General features: G+C 33.1%; 6 protein-coding genes across 6 annotated transcripts; 3 read left to right on the top strand and 3 right to left on the bottom strand.

The window, feature by feature from the left end:
* Positions 1-92: 92 nt before the first annotated feature.
* On the bottom strand, positions 93-4899 carry PPL_06326 (uncharacterized protein; the record flags this gene model as incomplete). Its single annotated transcript, XM_020577186.1, has 6 exons — positions 93-3144; positions 3216-3360; positions 3447-3583; positions 3701-3796; positions 3880-4102; positions 4176-4899. 6 exons carry the CDS (start codon positions 4897-4899, stop codon positions 93-95), a joined length of 4377 nt encoding a protein of 1458 aa, XP_020432860.1.
* Positions 4900-5627: 728 nt separating this feature from the next.
* On the top strand, positions 5628-7136 carry PPL_06325 (glycoside hydrolase family 5 protein; the record flags this gene model as incomplete). The annotated part of the gene is made up of 4 exons (XM_020577185.1): positions 5628-5858; positions 5927-6312; positions 6404-6543; positions 6613-7136. 4 exons carry the CDS (start codon positions 5628-5630, stop codon positions 7134-7136), a joined length of 1281 nt encoding a protein of 426 aa, XP_020432859.1.
* Positions 7137-7326: 190 nt separating this feature from the next.
* On the top strand, positions 7327-8216 carry PPL_06324 (uncharacterized protein; the record flags this gene model as incomplete). The annotated part of the gene is made up of 3 exons (XM_020577184.1): positions 7327-7704; positions 7784-7982; positions 8068-8216. The coding sequence occupies 3 exons, from the start codon at positions 7327-7329 to the stop codon at positions 8214-8216; spliced, it is 726 nt and encodes a 241-aa protein (XP_020432858.1).
* Positions 8217-8765: 549 nt separating this feature from the next.
* PPL_06323 (uncharacterized protein) lies at positions 8766-12832 on the top strand (the record flags this gene model as incomplete). Its single annotated transcript, XM_020577183.1, has 7 exons — positions 8766-9254; positions 9323-9618; positions 9722-10208; positions 10294-10512; positions 10591-10782; positions 10854-11802; positions 12684-12832. 7 exons carry the CDS (start codon positions 8766-8768, stop codon positions 12830-12832), a joined length of 2781 nt encoding a protein of 926 aa, XP_020432857.1.
* Positions 12833-13110: 278 nt separating this feature from the next.
* On the bottom strand, positions 13111-17693 carry abcG11 (ABC transporter G family protein; the record flags this gene model as incomplete). The annotated part of the gene is made up of 5 exons (XM_020577182.1): positions 13111-13552; positions 13630-15546; positions 15626-16794; positions 16875-17274; positions 17338-17693. The coding sequence occupies 5 exons, from the start codon at positions 17691-17693 to the stop codon at positions 13111-13113; spliced, it is 4284 nt and encodes a 1427-aa protein (XP_020432856.1).
* Positions 17694-17863: 170 nt separating this feature from the next.
* Positions 17864-20692, bottom strand: PPL_06321 (uncharacterized protein; the record flags this gene model as incomplete). The annotated part of the gene is made up of 5 exons (XM_020577181.1): positions 17864-17875; positions 18710-18771; positions 19061-19369; positions 19571-20281; positions 20356-20692. 5 exons carry the CDS (start codon positions 20690-20692, stop codon positions 17864-17866), a joined length of 1431 nt encoding a protein of 476 aa, XP_020432855.1.
* Positions 20693-20879: the final 187 nt, after the last annotated feature.

Raw genomic sequence — 20879 nt, 5'->3', positions numbered from 1 at the left:
ATTAAATATTATAACGGTATAATAATAATAATAATAATCATAATATTAGTACTTTGCTTTTTATTTTTTTGATTTTTATAAATATATAAAACTTAATAAGTAAGATTACGTCTAAGTGTAATATGAGAGTATCTTGAGTTAAAGAATTGATCAGCTTTCTCCGATTTAAATGGTCTTGTGTGGATTGATTTAAGTTTAGGTAATGATTCTGCAAGTTTGATGATACAGGCATCCCCAACATTCAAAAGAAAATCGATATGTGTAAGCGATAGTAAATGTTTGCTTAGTTCGATGATTGGACCATCTGTCAGGAAGGAACAGATTCCAAGCTTGAGTGATTCCAGTAATGGGTTTATGTTCTCTACTATATTCATGAGGTCTGTATCTTGGAAATTGATGGGATCAGATAAAGATAGATGTATAATGTTGGGGAATACAAGACCAAGATTGAGGAAGTTGGTTTTAGGACTGGCAATACTCTTTAGTTGCAATATTTTGACGGAACTCCATTGTTTCAGATCTGAATTTGATAGATGCAATTCATTGGAATTACAAAAAAAGTCGGTTACTTGTGTTAGGTTAGCGATGACATGAGCGAGGTGTGTATCATTAAACTCTCGGAAATCGAGATGGAGAACCGTGAGATTTTTGAATGCCGTTAGAAACTCTGTCATATGCACAAACGAACCGTATGCATTGATGTAGAAATCGGCATGTTTGAGGGAGCTGGCCAGAACATCTATACCCAAATGCATATCGTGTTCAGTCAGCAGTTTCTGTGAGATATCGATCACGAGATGCTCCAGTGGATGACCAGCAAGCACCTTTAGTTGTTTGAATATTGGATAGTCGAAATCAGATGATCTACAAATAATACTCTTGATCTTTGGGCAACGGGTCATCAGCTTGGCCAAGTCATCGATATAGTACAAACCATTGAACTCTTCGAGTGTTGCCGGTAGAATTTCAGGTGAGATCCTCTTCATGTACCGGAATTTAAGTGACTTTAGTTTGGTCATCTGTATCAAGAGATCGTAGTTGAAATCCGGTAGATTTTCAAGTGAGAGACTCTCCACCGACGAAACAAAAGATAAAACGAGCATGTTTAGTATCTTTGATGAATTATTGAATGTAAACTCTTGGATATGAACAGTCTTTAGGTTTGGAAGTGAGATGATTGGCAGTGTTTGCAAATCACCTGGACAATTGTTGAAGCAGTTGATGTGTAGGTTCTCCAATGTCGGCTGAAGTAACGATAGTATTGCAAGAAGACAGTCTGCATTTGCGAAATAGAGTCCTTCAAGTCTGAGTTTTCTCAGATTGGCTTGTTTCGATAATACAGAGATTGGAATGTTCTCACTGTTTTTCTTTTGAATCTTTAGCGAATCGAATTGAACATTAAGACCGCATAGTATGCTTGTGGAGATAGGTGTACTGGTCATTTCGTGTTCCTCTTGTAAGTGGAAATTGGAGAGTGGCGATTCATTAAGTAGCCGTTCAACTAGGTGACAAAGTGATTTCGAGTAAGGGATATACTTTATCAGAACCAAGAATGGAACACTACCATACTGACTGGTTGCTGATGCCGCCATGATATCATCGAGTATGTTTGGTTCGTCTATGATGATTTGCTCTAACAGCGTACCACCATCCTCTGCAACGTCCATCTCTGTCATTAATTTCTTTGGTGGAAGATTCAAGTACAATCTAATTGCATTCAAAACATACTGTTGTCTGTAGCAATCTGATACCTGAAGCGAACGGAGCAACAACATTGAAACCTGTTTCAAAGTTCTATGAAGATACTGCTTACGCATTGGATTGTCAACATCCATCTTCTCAAGGTAGCTTCTCAATACGAGAAGTTGGTGTAGCGACGTGGGGATATAGTTTGTATAAAAGTAATTTTGGTATGAAAAGTAGGGAGTGTATAGCGATCCACTTTCAAACAGGGTGTCAATGAAATCGGCTGGATTGAAACGTGAGAGTGCGAGATACTGCTTGTTGGCATTGTCCATCTTGCACATCAGTCCATAGACAGTGCCAAGCGATACCAACGTGCCCGGTGCGTAATGATACGACAAAGAGGTAAGGAAGTTCTTCTCTGCCGATTGCAAGTGTGGTGACTCTGCGTATTGTTCGCTCATCTTGTAGACTTCGATATCGACCAGACCCAACAGCTGATAAAGAATGGCATCGGTAGTGGATGAACGTGATGCCAGCTCCAACTTGCTCTTACACTGCGCAAGCAAACTGAGCTCCTCATAGTATTCCCTATTGAAATAGCTGTAGTTTGGCGGACGTGACGCCTTTCCATAGCAAACATTGTTGGAGTAGATCATCTCTAGTGCTTTCATATACAATGAAATACCCTCGGATCGCGCAATCATATTGGAGTGTTTGACAAGCGGCAACACTGATTTGACATCGGTGTAAAGAACTCTCGGTAGTTTGTTGTCAGCCAGAATATTTCTGACACGAGACGACAGTTTAATGCCGGTTTTCGATTGGAACAACGATATTACCGTGGAGAGATCGATGGATTTGATCAAGTCATACTTGTTATCGAGTTCCGCTTCTGTGAGTCCGCAGCAGTCGGCACCGTATTTCTCGACGATCAACGACTTGATTGTTACCGTCCAGAATGGTTTTTGTGAAGGCAAGAATCGATCGACATTGAACAACCTATTCAAAAAGTTAACAATGGTTTCAATACACTTCTCTTCGGAGCCAATGAAATGACCACTGAGATTCAGCCGAAGGTCGTCTTTAATCTTATTCTTTAGGATACGTTCGACCATCTCATTGAGTATTGCTTTTCGCAGGTTGGTATTGTGTGAATCCACCTGACTACGAAGTCTACCGAGGTGTCTGAGATTGATACCAAACTTGTGAACCTCCACTGCCAAGTCCAACTTTTTCAAATCACTATCTTTTCTCGACTCCAACTCGGTTGCAGCTTCTCTGATAATGACATCATAGAGATGATTGGTGGCATCGGTAACATCTTGATTATATGACTTGTAGTTTGGATCGGCTGCACTCCAACCACTAAAAGCATCAGAAGAAAGTGGTGTATCATAAGTTCTAATCAATTCCGGCCTCAACAACTTATAGAATATCTCTCTATGTGAAATACTATTACTAAAAATAATAATAATAATAATAATAATATAAGTATGTATATAATAGTTTTGTTTCATATTTTAACTTACTTGTATTCATCGAAATATGCTTGTGGTGGCAATAATCTTGCAAAATCTAATGAGTAATAGAGATCTGATTGTGAACTTATTGATCTATGTATTTCGAAATCACCAGGACCATAAAGAAACTTTGGATTTAAACCTGATAAATGTCCTGTTTTATATCATTAGTATTAGTATTATTATTATTATATTTTTAATCTTTTAATAAAACAACAACAACAACAAAATATCTCTTACCTCTTAAATTCATTCCTTTTGCAACTTTCTCCATGATATCATTCACTTCTTGGATGTCACTATGTACATTATGACCACCATCACAACTACCATAGATCAAAGTTTCTTTATTAATTGGTAACAATGATATAGCAACTCTGTAGGTATTATAAATTAATTAGATGATTAATTATTATTATTGTTGTTGCTATTAATTATTATTATTATTATAAATAGTGAAGATACACACTATTTATATTGAATGTTGAACTTACAATCTATAACCATAATAATCTATAATACACATTAAAGGTACACTTATCTTATTCACTAGATCATAATCCATTAAATTTTGAAAGAAATAAGATAATCTATAGAATGTTAATTAAAAGTTAAGTTAAGTTGGTCAGTTAAATGTCGTGTTCTATAATATATTGGTTGATGAGAAGAATACCCTCTAAGTTCATTTCCAGCAGCCTTAGATGCACCATACTCCGATGGGAAATTACCACCGTACAACCATTGATCATTGATCTTCTGATCGTATGCAAACTTGAATAGGATATTCTGACAGATATACTTATCACCACCTGCAATTCCACCGATCTTTGTTGGCTTTATTGTTCTAAGAGCTATTGGCATAAACATTTCCTTTATAATTAATTTACCATATGTTTCTTTATTTAGTTAAAAGTTATTAGTTAGTTAGTTAGTTAGATAGTTAGTGTATCAAAATATGTTATTTATTACCAGCAGCCTTTACAAAATCCATTGCAACAAAAGTTAACTTTTCAAACTTGTCTAGACAGTAAGGTTCCTTTAAGAGTGACTGAAACTCTTGGTTCCAATCTCTGCCTTTGTCTCTATCACGCTCCTCTCTAGATTGAAGTAGTTTCCTCTCTCTACTCTCTCGCTCTATGGCATCTAGATCGGGTGTAGCAGAGGAAGGTCTTGGTGATCTGGGTGTATTACAAATACTACTATTACTACTATTACCATTAAAACTACTACTACTACTACTATCAACTAAACTATTATTATCATAACCAACACTCATATTACTATTATCACTATCATTTGAATATGAATTATTATTTGTTTTTGTAGATGGTGTTGTTGATGTTGATGTTGATGTTGTTATTGATACAGTTGGCATTATTGAATAGGCAGAATCACTACCTTCAATTGTACCATAACTATGTGTAGTATTATCATTTTTATTGCTATCATTATCATATGCATTATTATCACTATTATTATTATTATTATTATTTGATTGTTGTTGTTGGTTTATTTGTGGTGAAGAATTTAAGGTTTGATATGAATTATAACTTTTAATATAACTATTTAGATATGGGTTGGCAGAATTGTACAAAGAAGTTTGTTTTATATCAAAAGATAAAGTTTGATTTTCATCATCATTTTTTTTAGTTTCAAAATTGTTGTTGTTATTGTTGTTGTCATAACCAGACATATTTATTTATATGATATGCGAGGGTAATCAAATAAAAATAAATTTATATTAATTGAATTAAAAAGTATTAGATCAATCAATCAGTAAACCAGTGACCTCATTGGTGCCCAATGTTAAAATTAATAATAATATCTTGGAGTTATTAACCTGACTCTATTTCTGTGAAAAAAACAAGGAAAGAAAGCTTTTCATCTCAATTTCACGGATCTGTGTCCAAAATTTTGGATACTTCACCATTTTTTTTTTTGGGCAAAAAATTTTTTGGGCAAAAAAATTACCCAAAAAAATTAAATAAAGAATAAGGACAGATCTCAAGGGGTTTTTCAGTTAAATTGAGAATTGATTTGATTGCTGCAATGAGATCTTGTTGATCTTTGTTGAAATCGAAAATTATATTGCTGGCTATTTTAAAAATTTCATTTAATTATGGTTTGTGATGTACTTTGTTTGTTCTCATTGAAAAAAATATAAAATATTAGATTTATTTATTTTTGAATTATAAGTTAATTCATAATGTACTATTACATTTTAACACATAATTAATCATGAATTCATTTTGACTTTGTTAAATCAAAAAATAATTTATCACACAGGTTATTTATTTCAATGTGTTATTACAAATATTGAATTTGATTGATTTTTAAGTGTATTATTTATGTTCATTTACACACTTATTTTTAATTATTTTTTGAAATTATTATTAATCATTTATTTAAAGTAAAATATAAATGATTAAAATAATATTATTTTTAACATTGATATTGATTTTTAATATCAATGATATTGAAAGTCTGTATGTTAAAGGACCATTTCTAATAGATAAAGACAAGATAATTCTATTAAGAGGAATATCAAGACCATCTTTAGAGTGGTATGCATTCGGTGAAAATCTATCATTGAATGACTATAAATTAATGAAAGGATGGGGTGCTAATGTTGTCAGACTATCGTTAAATCAAGTAATTTCTAATTAAATAGTATTCTTATTTTTAAATAAATTAAAATTATATTTTTTTACACTCTATAGGATTTCTGGTTGGAAAAAGCAAAACTTTATAATAAAGAATATAAAGAGACAGTTGCCAAACAAGTAAAGATGATAAGATCACTTGGAATGTATTGTATCTTAGATTTACATTGGTCAGACGATGGAGATATCAATACGGAGCAGGCAGGTCAAAAAAGAATGGCAGATGAAAATTCGATTGAATTTTGGAAACAAGTAGCACCTATTTACAAGAATGACACTGGTGTCCTCTTTGAATTGTATAATGAACCGCTGCTACTTCCTTGGCGAGTATGGAAAGAGGGTGGTGTTTACAACGGTAAGAAATACATTGGAATGCAACAACTCTATGATGCCGTTAGAAATCAGTCCGCTGAAAACATTGTTATCATAAATGGAATAAGATGGTAAATATAATAATAATAATAATATAAAATGTATTATATAAAAACTTGGAAACTAACTATATTCTTTTTAATTGTTTATTTCATTCAAAAGGGGATTTGATTTATATGGTGCAAAAGATTTAGTATTTCCAGGTTACAATATAATGTTTGGTACACATCCCTATAAAGATCCAACACGTGTTAAAAAGTATTGGGATCAAACATTTGGTGATCTAAGTGACAAATATCCAAGTAAATAATTAAATATATCTCTACTTATTCTAAATATTAATATTACTATTATTATTTAATTATACATAGTTATAGCAACAGAATTTGGTGAATTTACATGTGATACAAATTATACAAAAGAGTTTTTGGATTATGCTGATATGAAGGAAATACATTGGAGTGCTTGGGGTTGGTATAAGAAGGATTGTGCATTCCCATCGGTCATAGCAGAGTGGGACGGAACACCAAGTGCCGTAGGAGAGTTGGTTAAAGAATCACTTACACGTACCATCAAAGAGATCAATATCAACTTTTTAGACATTGAAGACAAAGATAAAGATAATGAAAAGGAAAAGGAAAAAGAAGAAGAAGAAGAAGGAAAAGAAGCAAAAGAAAAAGAGAAAGAAAATGAAAAAGATACAGATCATCATCGTCATCATAATACTTCTAAAGAGAATGTAACACCTCTTAAGAGTGCTGAAGATGAAGAGAGAGATTTCATTGATGACTTTGAAACCATTGACGAAGAGAAAGACGATGACATGAGTGTTGGAAGTTCAGAAATTGGTGCAATAGTATCAGCTGCAATCGATGTAGAAAATAATAAAACATAATAAGATAAAAAATATAATAAATTAAATAAATAAAGATAAACTTGAAAATAAATTTAAAAAACAACTAATTATTTGATCATAATTTACACTGTGACCTTTTTTGGGTGTGATCACAGTCTTGAATCAGATTTTTATTTTTTTTTTTTTTTTTCAAATCGAAAACAAAACTAAATAGAAATAAAACATAACAATGTCAAATAATATAGAAAATAATCATAATAATAATAATAATAATAATAATGATCAGAAATCAAATGAAGTAGCAATAGATGAGAGTATGCTACTTGCAAATAGAAAGAAAGCATTAGAGAAAGAGATAGATGATATCAATAGATTGATTCAGAAGAAAGAGAGACTACCGGATGCACCGACCAACCATTGGTATCAATCGTACCCACTGATCGACAAGACCGTCAGTCATCCAGATTTCGACGTTTGGCGAATCAATACGATTCTCATGGGATTCTCTGGTCTTGCAATGGGTGGTATCATCGGTTACTCCGACGGTCTACAAGCAATCAAAGATCAATTGAAACGTGCATCACATAATCCTTTGTCAGCATCAGAGGTATATATATATATATATACGCTATTAATAACTACTTTACTGTCTAATCAATCAGTTTCTAACACTATGTATGTTTTAGTTCCAAATGAATGGTAGAAAGATATTAGGTCAGAGCGTATTTAGAACATCACTTATCTATTCCTATAGATTGTCATTATATACAGGTTTATTTTTGGGAACAGATTTGCTTTTAAAGAACAATGTCATTGGAGATAAACCTTTGATCAATCGTACTATAGCTGGATGTACAGTTGGTATTTTAGCTGGTTATCATATAAGTATGTAATCAATATTATTATAATATAATCATTAATCATAAACAAACAAACAACAACAATAATCTAACAAAACTCTTAATTATAGGACATAGAGCAGGACCAAACAGTATTTTATTAGGTAGTATTTTAGGTAGTGGTATTGGTTTCTTATCAGGTGCAATGGATATTGGAATTTCAAAGATATTTGATAGTGGTGATAGTGATCAAAAAAGAAAAGATATTTCACAACTATAAATATAATATAATATTTTAATAAATAAATTAAAAAATGTAAACATTCATATAAATAATATAATCATCATCATTACAATTAGCAGTGTTCATTTATTTATATTCATATCATACTGAGCGCGCGAAAAAACGTTACTTTGAAAAAAGGGGTTCACTGATTGGATTTCGTTTTTAGTGGTAGATGTTAATCGTTCGTTTTAAAAAAACAAAAAAACAAAAATATTAATTTTTTATTTTTTTTTAATTTTTAAAAAAAATTAACGAAGCAATACATTTTGCATTACAAATAATTTTTAATTATTTTTTTATTTTAGATTATTTGAAAGATTAAAAAATATTTATATATTATTTTTTTTTAAACTTCAATTTCAAAAACAGTAATCAATCATATGATTCGAAATTGAATGTAATTTATCAAATACATCGATCAAAAAATAAATAATCAAAATCAACAACAACAACAAACCAACCCAACAACAACAACAACAACAAACAAACAAACATTAGAATCACCTATTTAGTAAATAGTTTATAAAGAGAAATAATAACATAATGTCTTCGGAACAAGTTGATTTTGTAAGAGGTCGTCCACAGACCGATGATTCGTCATCGTCATCGAATTTCGATCATAAGAGAAAAAGAAATTTAGATGATAATAGTAGTACAGGAAGATCTTCAAGAGATAGTAATAATCAAAAGAATGGTGGTGGTGGAAAAGGTGGAAAGAGAGGAAATAAGAAACAAAAGAGTAAGAAATCGGATGATGCTGCTTCTGCTGCCGCTGCTGCTGGTATACCAACACTCAAGACCGACGACAAAGATCTTTTCACAGACGACTATAAATTGTTGAAACAAAAGAAATCGAAATTGTACGATCCAAACGCACAGCAAGACTCTGACGAGGAGGCCGACATCAAGACCAAGAAAGGAAAGAAGATGCCATCAGATTATCTCTCAAAGAAACAGGAACAGGATGCCCAGAAACTACTTCCATTCTTAAGAGCCAATTTCTCAAAGGATGCCAATCGTCTTTTATTTAAAGTATGTAACAACTAAATATTATTATATTATTAGTAGTATTTTATATAAATTATTAATTCTCTATGAAGAATTTCTATACTGGTTTAGTTGTAATGGGATGTCTTGAAAGTATTTCCAATATGGATTTGACATTCTCACTTCCTTTTGGTGCCAAAGGTTATGTGAAATTCAATGAGATTTCAGATGAATTCACAAAGTATCAAGAGTCCGTCATGAGAAGTAAAGATATACCAAGTAACTTTGTTAAGCTCGACACCATTATGAATCGTATCAAAGGAATGTTCATGATTGGTCAAATCATGAAAGTTGCAATCGTCGGTCTAACCGATAACGCCAAGAGTTTTGGTTTACATTGTACACTTAGGTAAATTATGATCATAATATTATATATTCAATGTATTCATGTATAAGAAAAAACAATGTTATTAATATTAATATCAATATCTACTACTACTTTTATATTTTAGAACTGATGTTGTTAATGTTGGATCAACTACATCGACATTCAAAGAGGGTATGACAATCTTTGGTGAGGTGAAGAGTGTTGAGGATCGTGGTTATATTGTTTCGTTCGGTAAGGACGTCGAAGCCAAGGGATTCATCGAGCATTCGAATACACGTTATTTCTGGCCGGTTCAAGGTGCCGGCACCCAGTGGAATGAGAACGAGTGCCGTCTCGCTCAGGGTCAACCGCTGGAGGCAGTGATCACCGAGATCGACAGCGCCACCAATACTTTCAAGTTGAACGCATCACATCCACTCATCAATCGTTCGACAGTCACTGACAGCGCCGTCGTCACCATGGACTCTATCAAAGCCGGTATGATGGTGGACACCAAGATTGCCAAGATCTACAGAAACGGTATCTCTGTTACTTTTCTAGATTATTTCGCAGGTGACATCTTTTTCACTCATCTAGAGAAACCATTGTCTGAATACAGTGTATCAATGAACGTAAGTTATTAAAAGCAATAACAATATATATATTCATCCGATCGGATTCTAATCATATACTCATTTTTCTACAATATATCTACAGTTGAAAGCAAGAATATTATATGTAGATCAAATCGATAAGAAGATTGGTTTGTCTGCACTTTCACATGTACTCGGTCTTAGACCTTATCCATTCGGTCAGATCAAACCAGGTGCCATTTTCAAATCTTCAGAGATTCAAATCACCAGAGTAGATCCATTGGAGATGTACGTTTCAATCAATTCATCACAAAACTCACAACCACTTAAAGGATATATACATGTATGTAAAGAAAGATAAGAAAAGAAAATAGATTATATATATATATTAACAAAGATATTTAACAACAACAACATTTAGCATAAAAAAATACCAGATGTAAAAGTTGATAATTTGAAATCAATATATCATCCCAATGGTAAATTCGATAAAGATTGTAGAATCATTCACGTCGATCATGTCGATGCAATGGTAACACTTACACTCAGCAAATCCGATCTATCTAAAGAAGTATATAATTACTACAATCTATTCCCAGGAATGATTATAAATGTAAGTTAATAGGATTGAAATTCAAATGTGGAAACCGGTTAACTAATGTTATTATCTTTTGTTGTTGTTAGGCTGTAATTAAAATTATTAGACCGGATTCAATTGAGGTTGAAGTTAGTCCATCGATTTACGGTGTCGTTCCAAAGCATAATATTGCCGATACGATCTTGAGCGATCCATCGAAGAAGTTCAAGGTTGGCCAGGCCGTTCGTTGTCGTGTGTTGTCGTGTGTGCCACAATACAAGCGTCTGATGTTGACCATGAAGAACTCGTTGATCAACTCGACACTCCCGATATTCACCAACTCGGCCAATGTCAACGTCGGTGACATCTCACACGGTTACATTTCGAATATCAAGGACAACAGCCATATCTTTGTCACTTTCTTTGACAAGTGTTTCGGTATCGTCCAGAAGAAGCATCTCTCCAACTTGCCGGTCACCATGATCGAAGATCACTTTAAGATCGGTCAGGTCGTAGCCGCACAGGTCATCGGTAGAAACAAGTTTTCACTCGATCTCTCACTTGTCATCTCCAACTTGGAAGAGGAAGAAGATCAACCACAAGTCAAAGATGAACCAATCGATAATATTAAAAAAGAACAACAATCATCAGACGATGAAAGTGAAGATGAATCAGAGTCAGACGATGACGACGACGACCATAAAGATAAAGTAGAAATAAAAGATGAACCAGAAGATAGTGAAGAGGAAGATGATGATATTGAAGAAGAATCAGAAGAATCAGAAGAAGAATCGGAATCGGAAGAAGAGGAAAAAGTAGTAGTAAAGAAACAACCAGCACCAGTTCAACAAAATAATAATAATAAGAAATTAAATAATAATAATAATAACAACAACAATAATAACAATTCAAAGAATAATAATAAACAAACTCAACCACAACAAAAACAACAACAACAACAACAAAAACAAACAGTCACTTCTACTAAGAATAATAATAGTAATAACAAATCGTCAACAACACCTTCCAAGCAAACAAACACAAAGAAATCAAGAAGTAAATAAATCTTTTTAATCGATTATATCTTTATTCTATATATATCAATATCACACACACCAGTAGTGTTAGTTATTTGATTTGATTGATCATTTTAAAAAAAATGAATGTGTGTGGTTATTTGTTGTGTGGTCTAACACTAATTGGTAGAACGATGATTTTTCATACTGTCTTTACTTGTTTTTAATATCTAATTTCCAAAGAAGGAATGCAGCATGTGGATTGGTGATCAACCAGTGATACTCTCAGCTGACTTTATTTAACTGTTTCTTTACTTTTTGATGACTCTGGATAGGTGTGATGTCACTCTTAATCTGAATGATATGATGTCATGCTAAAATTGGAAATGAATAGTTACAACTATCTGATATTTTACATAATTTTGTTGATGTTATTATAAGTTTTATAAAAATTTAAGAATCTTGTTTTATTCACGATCTAATTCAACTTTAATCACTTAGAATATTCACCAATCACTTCCAAAATAGCTATTCTATTCTTTAAAATGAATCGATTACCATCGTATATCATCATCAGCTTTTGGATTTAGTGTTGCTTTGATTAATCAAAGTTCACTGTCATCAAAAAACTATTTAAACAACTAAAATTAACTCTAAACATTCATTCATTCAATCATTAATACAATCATTCAAAATAATATTAAAATAAAAACTATTTTAAAATATAAAAAAGAAAATATAAATATATATAATACTAATAAAAATAATTACAATAAATAATTAAATAAATATATAAATAAATATAATAAACCATTATCTTTTTAAAAAAACCTTTTACTGTAAAAAAATGTTGATAAGTAAGTTCAAAAATTTAGAATAAATTTATCCTCTTAAAATATCTTTATTAATTGTTTTTTATAGATAATTTAAAACTTATTAATTTCAATACTACTCAAAAGAATATTACTGTCCAAAATGGATATAGTTCCCTTACTATTAATAATGTTAATTCCAATCAAAGTTCCAATCAATTGACAGAATTTACCAGACCATTTTGGTCAGTTTGGTAAAAAACTGTTAATATTTTATTTATAATTTGTACGATTCTTTATTTATTTCTGTAAATTTTAAATAAATTAAATATTAAAAAATAAAATAAAATATTTTGGTTTTATTTCTGTTCCATCAATTGCTTAAAAAGATTATATTACATAAAAAAAGTTTGTGATCATTTTTTTTTTTTTAAAAAAGTAAAATGGTTGATTTTATTCAAATAATATTACTATTTGTAAAATGATAGAATAAAATAGGATAGATTGTTTTGTTTGTTCGAATTGTTTAAGAATATTTATCTTCTTCCTTTCTTGGTGAGGTAGACGAATGCAAGAACACCGATGACAGAGGATGCCCAGTAGGCCACCAATATACCAAAGTTTCTCCAACGATTCTCGTACTTCCAATCCAACGATTCAAAGTAGTCGGCACCATCTTTGTATATGCAATATCCACATTTGTCTGTTGTACCATTCAATGATACTACGTATCCTGGAGCGTAGGATAAGAATTCTTGGGTGTATCCTTCACATGAACTACCTTGTGGTGCGCTAAATTCAATTAGATCCGATGGTTTGCAATTGACTTTTACCGGTTCAAGAATAACCGATACAATTCCTTCCATTAAATATTTCGCTGGATTCAAGTGGTATTGGAACTTGAAGAATGATGGCAGCTGTGAATATGGAACGTTGGCACCACACAATAAGAAAATATAGAATAGCAAGAATGGTAAACTGAGGAAATGAAAAACAAATAGTAAGTTAGTTAATTAGTTCTTCAAATTAATTTCAAAATGATATTATATACTTACGCAGCAATTGATATAGCAATATCAAAACAAGCGGCACCTAAAGCCTGACTGAATGCAACCAAGTACAAACTGAACATGACGTTCAACAACCAATAGTAGAATCCAGAGATCGCATCGGATTGAAGACCGGCAGTCCAGTAGGTGGTGATAAAGAAGAGAGTGGTGGAGATGATAACATACGGCATCTCAACTGCGACGATCGCAATCGAGAAACTCGGCCATGAATAATACTTACTGGCGTAGTCACGACGGAAATAATTCTTTTGGATAAAGAATTGCGGTAATACCAAATAGATCAAAAGGATACCTAAAACCATACTTTCCCAGAGGAAGAACATACGCTGGTTCATATCTGTCGATGAATCTTTGAGGTTGTAAAAGGTGAAACCTACGATCAGACCGGAGACAATCGATTGCACGAAAGAACCAACGGTGTATTGTGGATCACGCCACCATATGAGATTGAAACGTTTGTACACTTCAATTAGTTGGGTGAGGAAGTTGGTTGCAAACTCTCTGGGAACACCGTTGGCATTGGCATTGACATCGATGTACTTTGATAGTTCCACTGGTGTCTTTAGTAGTGCCAGTTCCTCTTTGGCGTTGCTGAACTCTGGCGAACTCTTCCAGACGCTGCTCCAGTCGGTGTCGGTCTTTCCGTGGACACCGGCACCAATCACATCGAGGATATACTCGGCGGGATTCTCCGATGGATGGCATTCTCTTCCACCGTTTCTAACGAAATAGTTGATAAGAGTTTGAGAGTTATCACCGATATCACCGAAATACACAGTCTTTCCACCTTTGGCCAACAAGAGAATACGGTCAAAGTGTTCGAATAACACTGGTGATGGCTGATGGATGGTACAGACAAGCGGCATTCCAGCATCGGCGAGTTTACGAATGAATTTGATAATGTTGTAAGACGATTGAGCATCAAGACCCGAGGTTGGTTCGTCCAAGAACAAGATATGTGGTTTGGCAACCAGCTCAAGTCCGATGGTAAGACGCTTTCTCTCCTCGACAGAGATACCGACACCCGACTCCAAACTTCCGATGAGTGCATCACCCAAGTGTTTCATCTCCATCATTTCCAAGACGTGTTCGACATAGTCGTATTTCTCCTTGATTGACACCTCTGGTTCTTGACGCAACTTTGCCGAGAATCTCAATGCTTCACGGACTGTCAAACCTGGATTGTGGACATCCATTTGCTCGACGTATCCAGTGATTCTCTCAAAGTCAATCTCCAGCGGTTTACCATTGAGTTCACATTCACCTTGAACAATTCCAATTGTTTTACGCTTTGCGAGAACGTCGAGTAGCGTTGTCTTACCGGCACCGGAAGATCCCATGAGCGCAGTCATCTGTCCAGGTTTAATCCAACCAATGACATCGTCCAACAACAATTTCTGTCCTTCGGGAACGGGAACGGTATAGTTGATATTCTGCCATGTGAAGATACCACCGTGAATCTTGAGATTCTCTTTCATGTGCGAGGTAGCCTCTGCTACAATCTTGTTTTGTTGACGTTCCTCTTCGACATCGTTCAACTTTGGTGCTTTGCCTGGTTTGTACACCTTGTGAGTGTATCCACCTGCAGTCCAATCGAAAAACTCGATCGCAAAGATATTGACAGCGATATAGGCCAACCAGAACAAATAGACAGCAACGACATTCAATGCACGTTGATCAACATCGAAAGCAAATGTATTACTCAGATAGGTCTCACCTGCAATCGCCATATCACCTTCGACCGCACCAATCACTGGACAAATACGATGACTGCTATCGTTATAGTTTGGACCGTATGGAATTGCAGATTCACCACATGTGAAATGAATTCCTTTGAACTCGTTGGTCATCAATGCCTTGAAAGCATAGGCAAGAGGATTAACCCAGAAGAACCATTGGAACCTGGAGTATATTGAAATTCAATTTAAATGGTTAGTAAAAAATTATTAAAACTCCAGGATTTGTAAAGTTTGAAGCTTACCAAGGGTGCATTTTTTTATAGGGAATAGAATAACCGACATAGATACTCGCAAAGATGAAAACGAAATTCATAAAGTTTTGTCCAGCAAAGATGGTGGGTGTGAAATTTCCGAATGCTCGATATAATGATGAAGCAGCCAGAGTGATACCAATCAATGTGAAATAAAAGATAAAGAATTTGCCAGCATCAACGTCAAGTCCATACATAAAGTACACGATGATAGCATGCATGGTGACCTGTATGAATGCAACTGGAATATCGACAATTACCTGGGCAATCAAGAATGCAGAAGGACGGTACAAAGCGTAAGCTTTGTGCTTCTGAAGGATACGCCTTCCGGTGAATGTAGCGTGAAGATTACCACTTGTGAGAATGACGTTGAAGATGATAGAACAAAAGATTGCACCACCTCGAGTGAACAAACCATTGGTTGTATTGTCCAAGTTGTAGAAGATTCCACCCATAATGAGCGACTGTGCAATCACAGTGACAAAGAGAGTGTAGGTTGAGAATTTGTCACCGTTACTCAGTTGCATTTGACGCTGGGTGAGAGCAATGCATTGAGTGATAAAACTGGAGGTGTATGGCGATCTCTTGGATGCAGTCTTACTCTTTTCCTTGCGAATTTGCTCGATGAATTCAACTGATGGCTGTTCCCTCTCGACGGCTGCTTCATAGAGTTGTTGAGCTTCCATCTGTTGTCTGAAGAGCTCAGAGTTTTTCCAGGCCTCCTCAAGATCACCGGATGTCTCTGGAACGCGACCCTCGAAACCTGGACGAACCAAACGTTCCTGTGGATTAGAAATTCCAGTAAGGAAATCGGCAACTGATTTTCTTTGTTCACAATCGAAACCCAGATCCAAGAAATATTGCTTGGCGAGATGAGTCGGACCAAAGTAAATACAACGACCTTTATCCAAGACCATAACCCTGTCAAAAAGATTATAGATTGAATCCGATGCCTGGTAGAAAGAGGCAATGGTAGTCTTGTGGAGAGTATCTGACATGATTCTCAATGACTTGGCATAGTCCAGTGCGGATGCAGCATCCAAACCACGAGTTGAAGAATCCCAGCAGGTGATAGATGAACCGGATACCATTGCTTCGGTAATTGTCATTCTCTTACGTTCTCCACCTGACAATCCTCTAACAAATTCATCACCAACAACCTAGTTTTAATATTAAAGTAAATATTAATAATTATTATAAACTTGTTTATACTTATTAAATTTTATATTTTATAACTTACAGTATCTTTTTGATGAACTAATCCATACATTCCAACTAATAGATCAAGTATTTTAGTACGGAAATTCGCCTTTGTTTCCTCTGGCAAACGTTGATGGGGTGTCTTTAATTTCAATGTGAAATCAAGAGTCTCAAAGACTGTGAGAGTTGGAAAATGGATATCTTCCTCTGGTGTGTAGATGGCTTCACCACGGTATCTTCCAAATTCGTCGGCTGGAATATTACCATACTTGATGTCACCAACAACATCGATATAAGAATCTGTCTGATTAGAGATGACTCTCAATAATGTTGAACAACCAGCACCTGGACGACCCAAAACCAACAACATCTTACTATCCTCAATGAAACCATTCACTTCATTCAGGATATTGAATGTTTTAACTTCACTTTTTCTAAATCTATAATAATTATATTGTAAGTATTTTATAATATAAATAAATACTAATAATTATTATACTTACAAAGTAAATGGATTCAAACATTTAAAAAGAAATTTGAGTGGAGTTAAATTGTCGTCAATGATAGAATGATCAGCACCTTGACCTACAACAGTAAGATTTTTAATGGAGACACCCATCTTTTTAGGTTTTCCACCGATCTCCATTTTCATTCTTTGAGAGTTTTCAAAATATTTACGGAGTTTGAAGTCGTCTTCATTCTCTCTAACTCTTTCACCCATCTCTATATCTCCAGTAGGCTCGGTGTGGATCTCCTGGAACTGTTTCGATTGGTTTTCCAAATCATTGGAAACCTCATTGAATTGTCTGGTACTTTCCTCGACAGAAGCTACACCATCGTTAAGATTTATTTCTGACATTGTTTTATGTTTTTACATAAAAACAATATTAAAAAAAATTATATATTTAAATATAGATATGAAATAATTATTTCTGTTTTAATTAAAAATTTAATATTTGTTAAAAAAAAAATTGATTAGATAAAGATATATTTTGTTTCTGAATTAAGTTCGTCTTTTAAGACTTATATTTATAGTTCTGTCTAAAATAAAAAATAATCTATAAAAATGTGTTTATCCATTAATTGAACTGATATTACATATTACCCCACTAGTGTTGAGCATCAATTTTAAAAAAGATCAACTATGGTTTACCGTATGCACTCCCACACTGGGGGGTTAGAAATAAAGTTTCTCGATCTGTTTAATAGTATAAAGCATATTATAGTAGGTGATTCAATAAAAGAATCAAACACACCAAAGTGAAGGAGATTCTTTTTTTTTTGTTTTTCAAAAGTAATCGTAAAAAAAAATTAATGTTTTTTTTTTTAATGACACAATCAAATTTCGTCTTTCTCAATACTATATTTGTCATGACATGTCTGCAACAGCTGATTTCGAAATCAGTCATTACCCCCACCTTACATAAGGCAAAAATGTCAAAAGAAAAGTTTTGGCATTCAAGATGACCTGGTAACAGTTTTTTTACGAAAAACATAAAAATTAATAAAAATTAAAAAAAAACGAGATGCGGAAAAATAAAAATAAAATTCTCCAAAAAAACCTCAATATGGCAAATGAAGAACAAGATTCTTTTTATAACCTTCTATTAAAATAAAATAATTCGAATCTACAAAAATTAAAAAAAAACAAAATTATATCACGATCGATAGCATTGAACTAACTGCATCGAAATGAAATGAACGAAGTGAATTCAACTGATTGAAATTTAAAGAAATCGATGTGGGGAACATGATTAAATTAATGCAAAACAACGAAGTGGTCGAGATTTTAAATTAAGTCATCATGATCCCCACAGTTTAAATTTTAAAATTTATTAATTAATATTTAGATATTAAATTTTTGTGTATAGTTACAATCATTAAGGAGAATGAAGAAGCTTCTCCTTCTCCAATAACTTCTTCTCTCTTGTTAATTTCTATAAAAAAAATATAAATGAAAAGGTTATTGTGGTTTTACAAAAAAGAGAATGGCTTCTCTATTTTATTTTTGTATATGTTTATAAATTTCTCCAAAAATTACAAATAGGTTAGTTATACTTTTCATAAATCGATTATTTTTATTGTTTTATTTTTTTTGAAATCTTAACTTGAATGATTTGCCCATTATTTTATCAAAAATACTTTTAATAAAAAGTGATTCGTGAAACAATACAACCGAATTGAAATATGGGAATGAAAAGTGGGCTATTTTTTCGATTGGTTTACCAAACATGAGATAATGATGATCCAATTTTCTAATGTGACATTCATAGTGTTTTTCTGTTTCTTTTAAGATAATGTTGGTCAGAGTACGAGGAATACTTGATATTATTTCCTCTGAGTATTCTAATTTTAATGATCTAAGAGTATCTGGTATCAAGCCAATTGGTATTTCTTTATCCTGTCTGTATAGATTAAGTAGCTCCAATGACTCTAATGATTTCGGAATTGATCCAGGTATGATGCTTTGAAAATTGTCCAATATCAAATGCTTGACTGAAGCAGGTAACGGTCCAACTTCTAATTGAAAGTTGTCTAATTTATGAAATTTTGATAAATCTAAAGATTCAACTCCAGGTGTAATGACCCCAGGTGTGATGACTCCATGAAAAACAATCTGAAATATATGTAAGCTTGGTTTTGGTGTTGGGAACCGGTCTGTTGTTAACTTCGTTAATCGATACTGTATCTCTATAGGGAATAATTGGTCATAATCAAAGATGCATTTGTTAATACTTAAATGGCTGATCAATGGTGGCATCGGTACTGATATTACATATTTAGATGCAAAAACCAAGTCTGTCAAGTTTGGTGGAAACTCACAATCAACAACAGGCATCAATATATCAAAGAGTAATATCGAAGTAAGATTTGGAAGATTGGCTAAGTAAGGTAGCCAATAAACTGAGATGTATTGTAATGAACGAATGGTAATGGGTAGAAAGTTTGAATCGATAGGTTTAGGTACTCCGCCTGAGAGAATGAGAACTTCGAGGTTGGGTGGGAGTGAATCAAGTAACTTGATTGATTCACTATTGATGGCTAAAGATTTGAGAGATGTTGGTAGTGTATCTTTTTCAATTGGTAGGTTGTATAGATATCCAAACGTAATGCTCTCCAAACCATCTGGTAAAACACCTAATCCAATAGGTTTATCGTAATATCTACACATCGCAATATGCTTAATATTCAGAGGTAAACTCTCATTGGTCAACTGTTCATTGAATCTGTGGTAGAATGATAAATCACTGATCTGATCGGGTAGTTTACTCTTCAGTGTTCGACAACCATACAACTTTGTAACATTGGAATTCGATATCATCTTATAAAGTAGATCGGCATCAATATGAGCATCCTTAAGAAGATCGAAATCCAAATTCATTCTTTCAATATTATCTAAGATTATAGTTGATACATTTCGTTGAATTGAATCTTCTTTTGATAATACTTTGTTTTTAGATAAAGAGTTACAAAATTAATAAAAGATCTTATTTGTATTAGTACATTACATTTTTACTTACAATGATCATGATAATAGTCATATTTACCGCTAAAAAAGTATTTATTACCAATATAGAAGGTTACATCATTCTTTAACTCCAATGACTTTGAATAGATATATTGATATGATTTTAAATGACATCTATTACTAACATTTTGATTCTCAAGCAAGTTAATTGTATCGGTATTGAACAAAAGATATTTATTTCTTTCTTCAAACCAACGTTTGCAAACTAAGCTTAAGCATATCCTGTCAATGTTATCGTGCACTCTATTGACAATATAACCAAGTATAATAATTGGTAGATTCACCAAAACATTTTCTTTGTTTTGATTTCTTTGTTGTATATTAGACATAATGAACCTTTGATAATAATATGCGACCGAAAAAAAAAAAAAAACAAGTTCAAGTGATAATTTTAAAATTTTAAAAAAAAGACATCCGGTTGGATTAAAAAGGGAAATAATATGATAATAACGTTATGTTAAGAAATCTCGTAAATATTATTTAAAAATAGTAGGTTATACTTTATAATCAAGAAGA

The sequence above is a fragment of the Heterostelium album genome, assembly GCF_000004825.1.
Source record: "Heterostelium album PN500 unplaced genomic scaffold PPL_contig15, whole genome shotgun sequence".
Classification (NCBI taxonomy): domain Eukaryota; phylum Evosea; class Eumycetozoa; order Acytosteliales; family Acytosteliaceae; genus Heterostelium; species Heterostelium album.
Note: the sequence above shows the minus strand (reverse complement) of the source record. Positions and strands in the feature narration are given on the sequence as shown.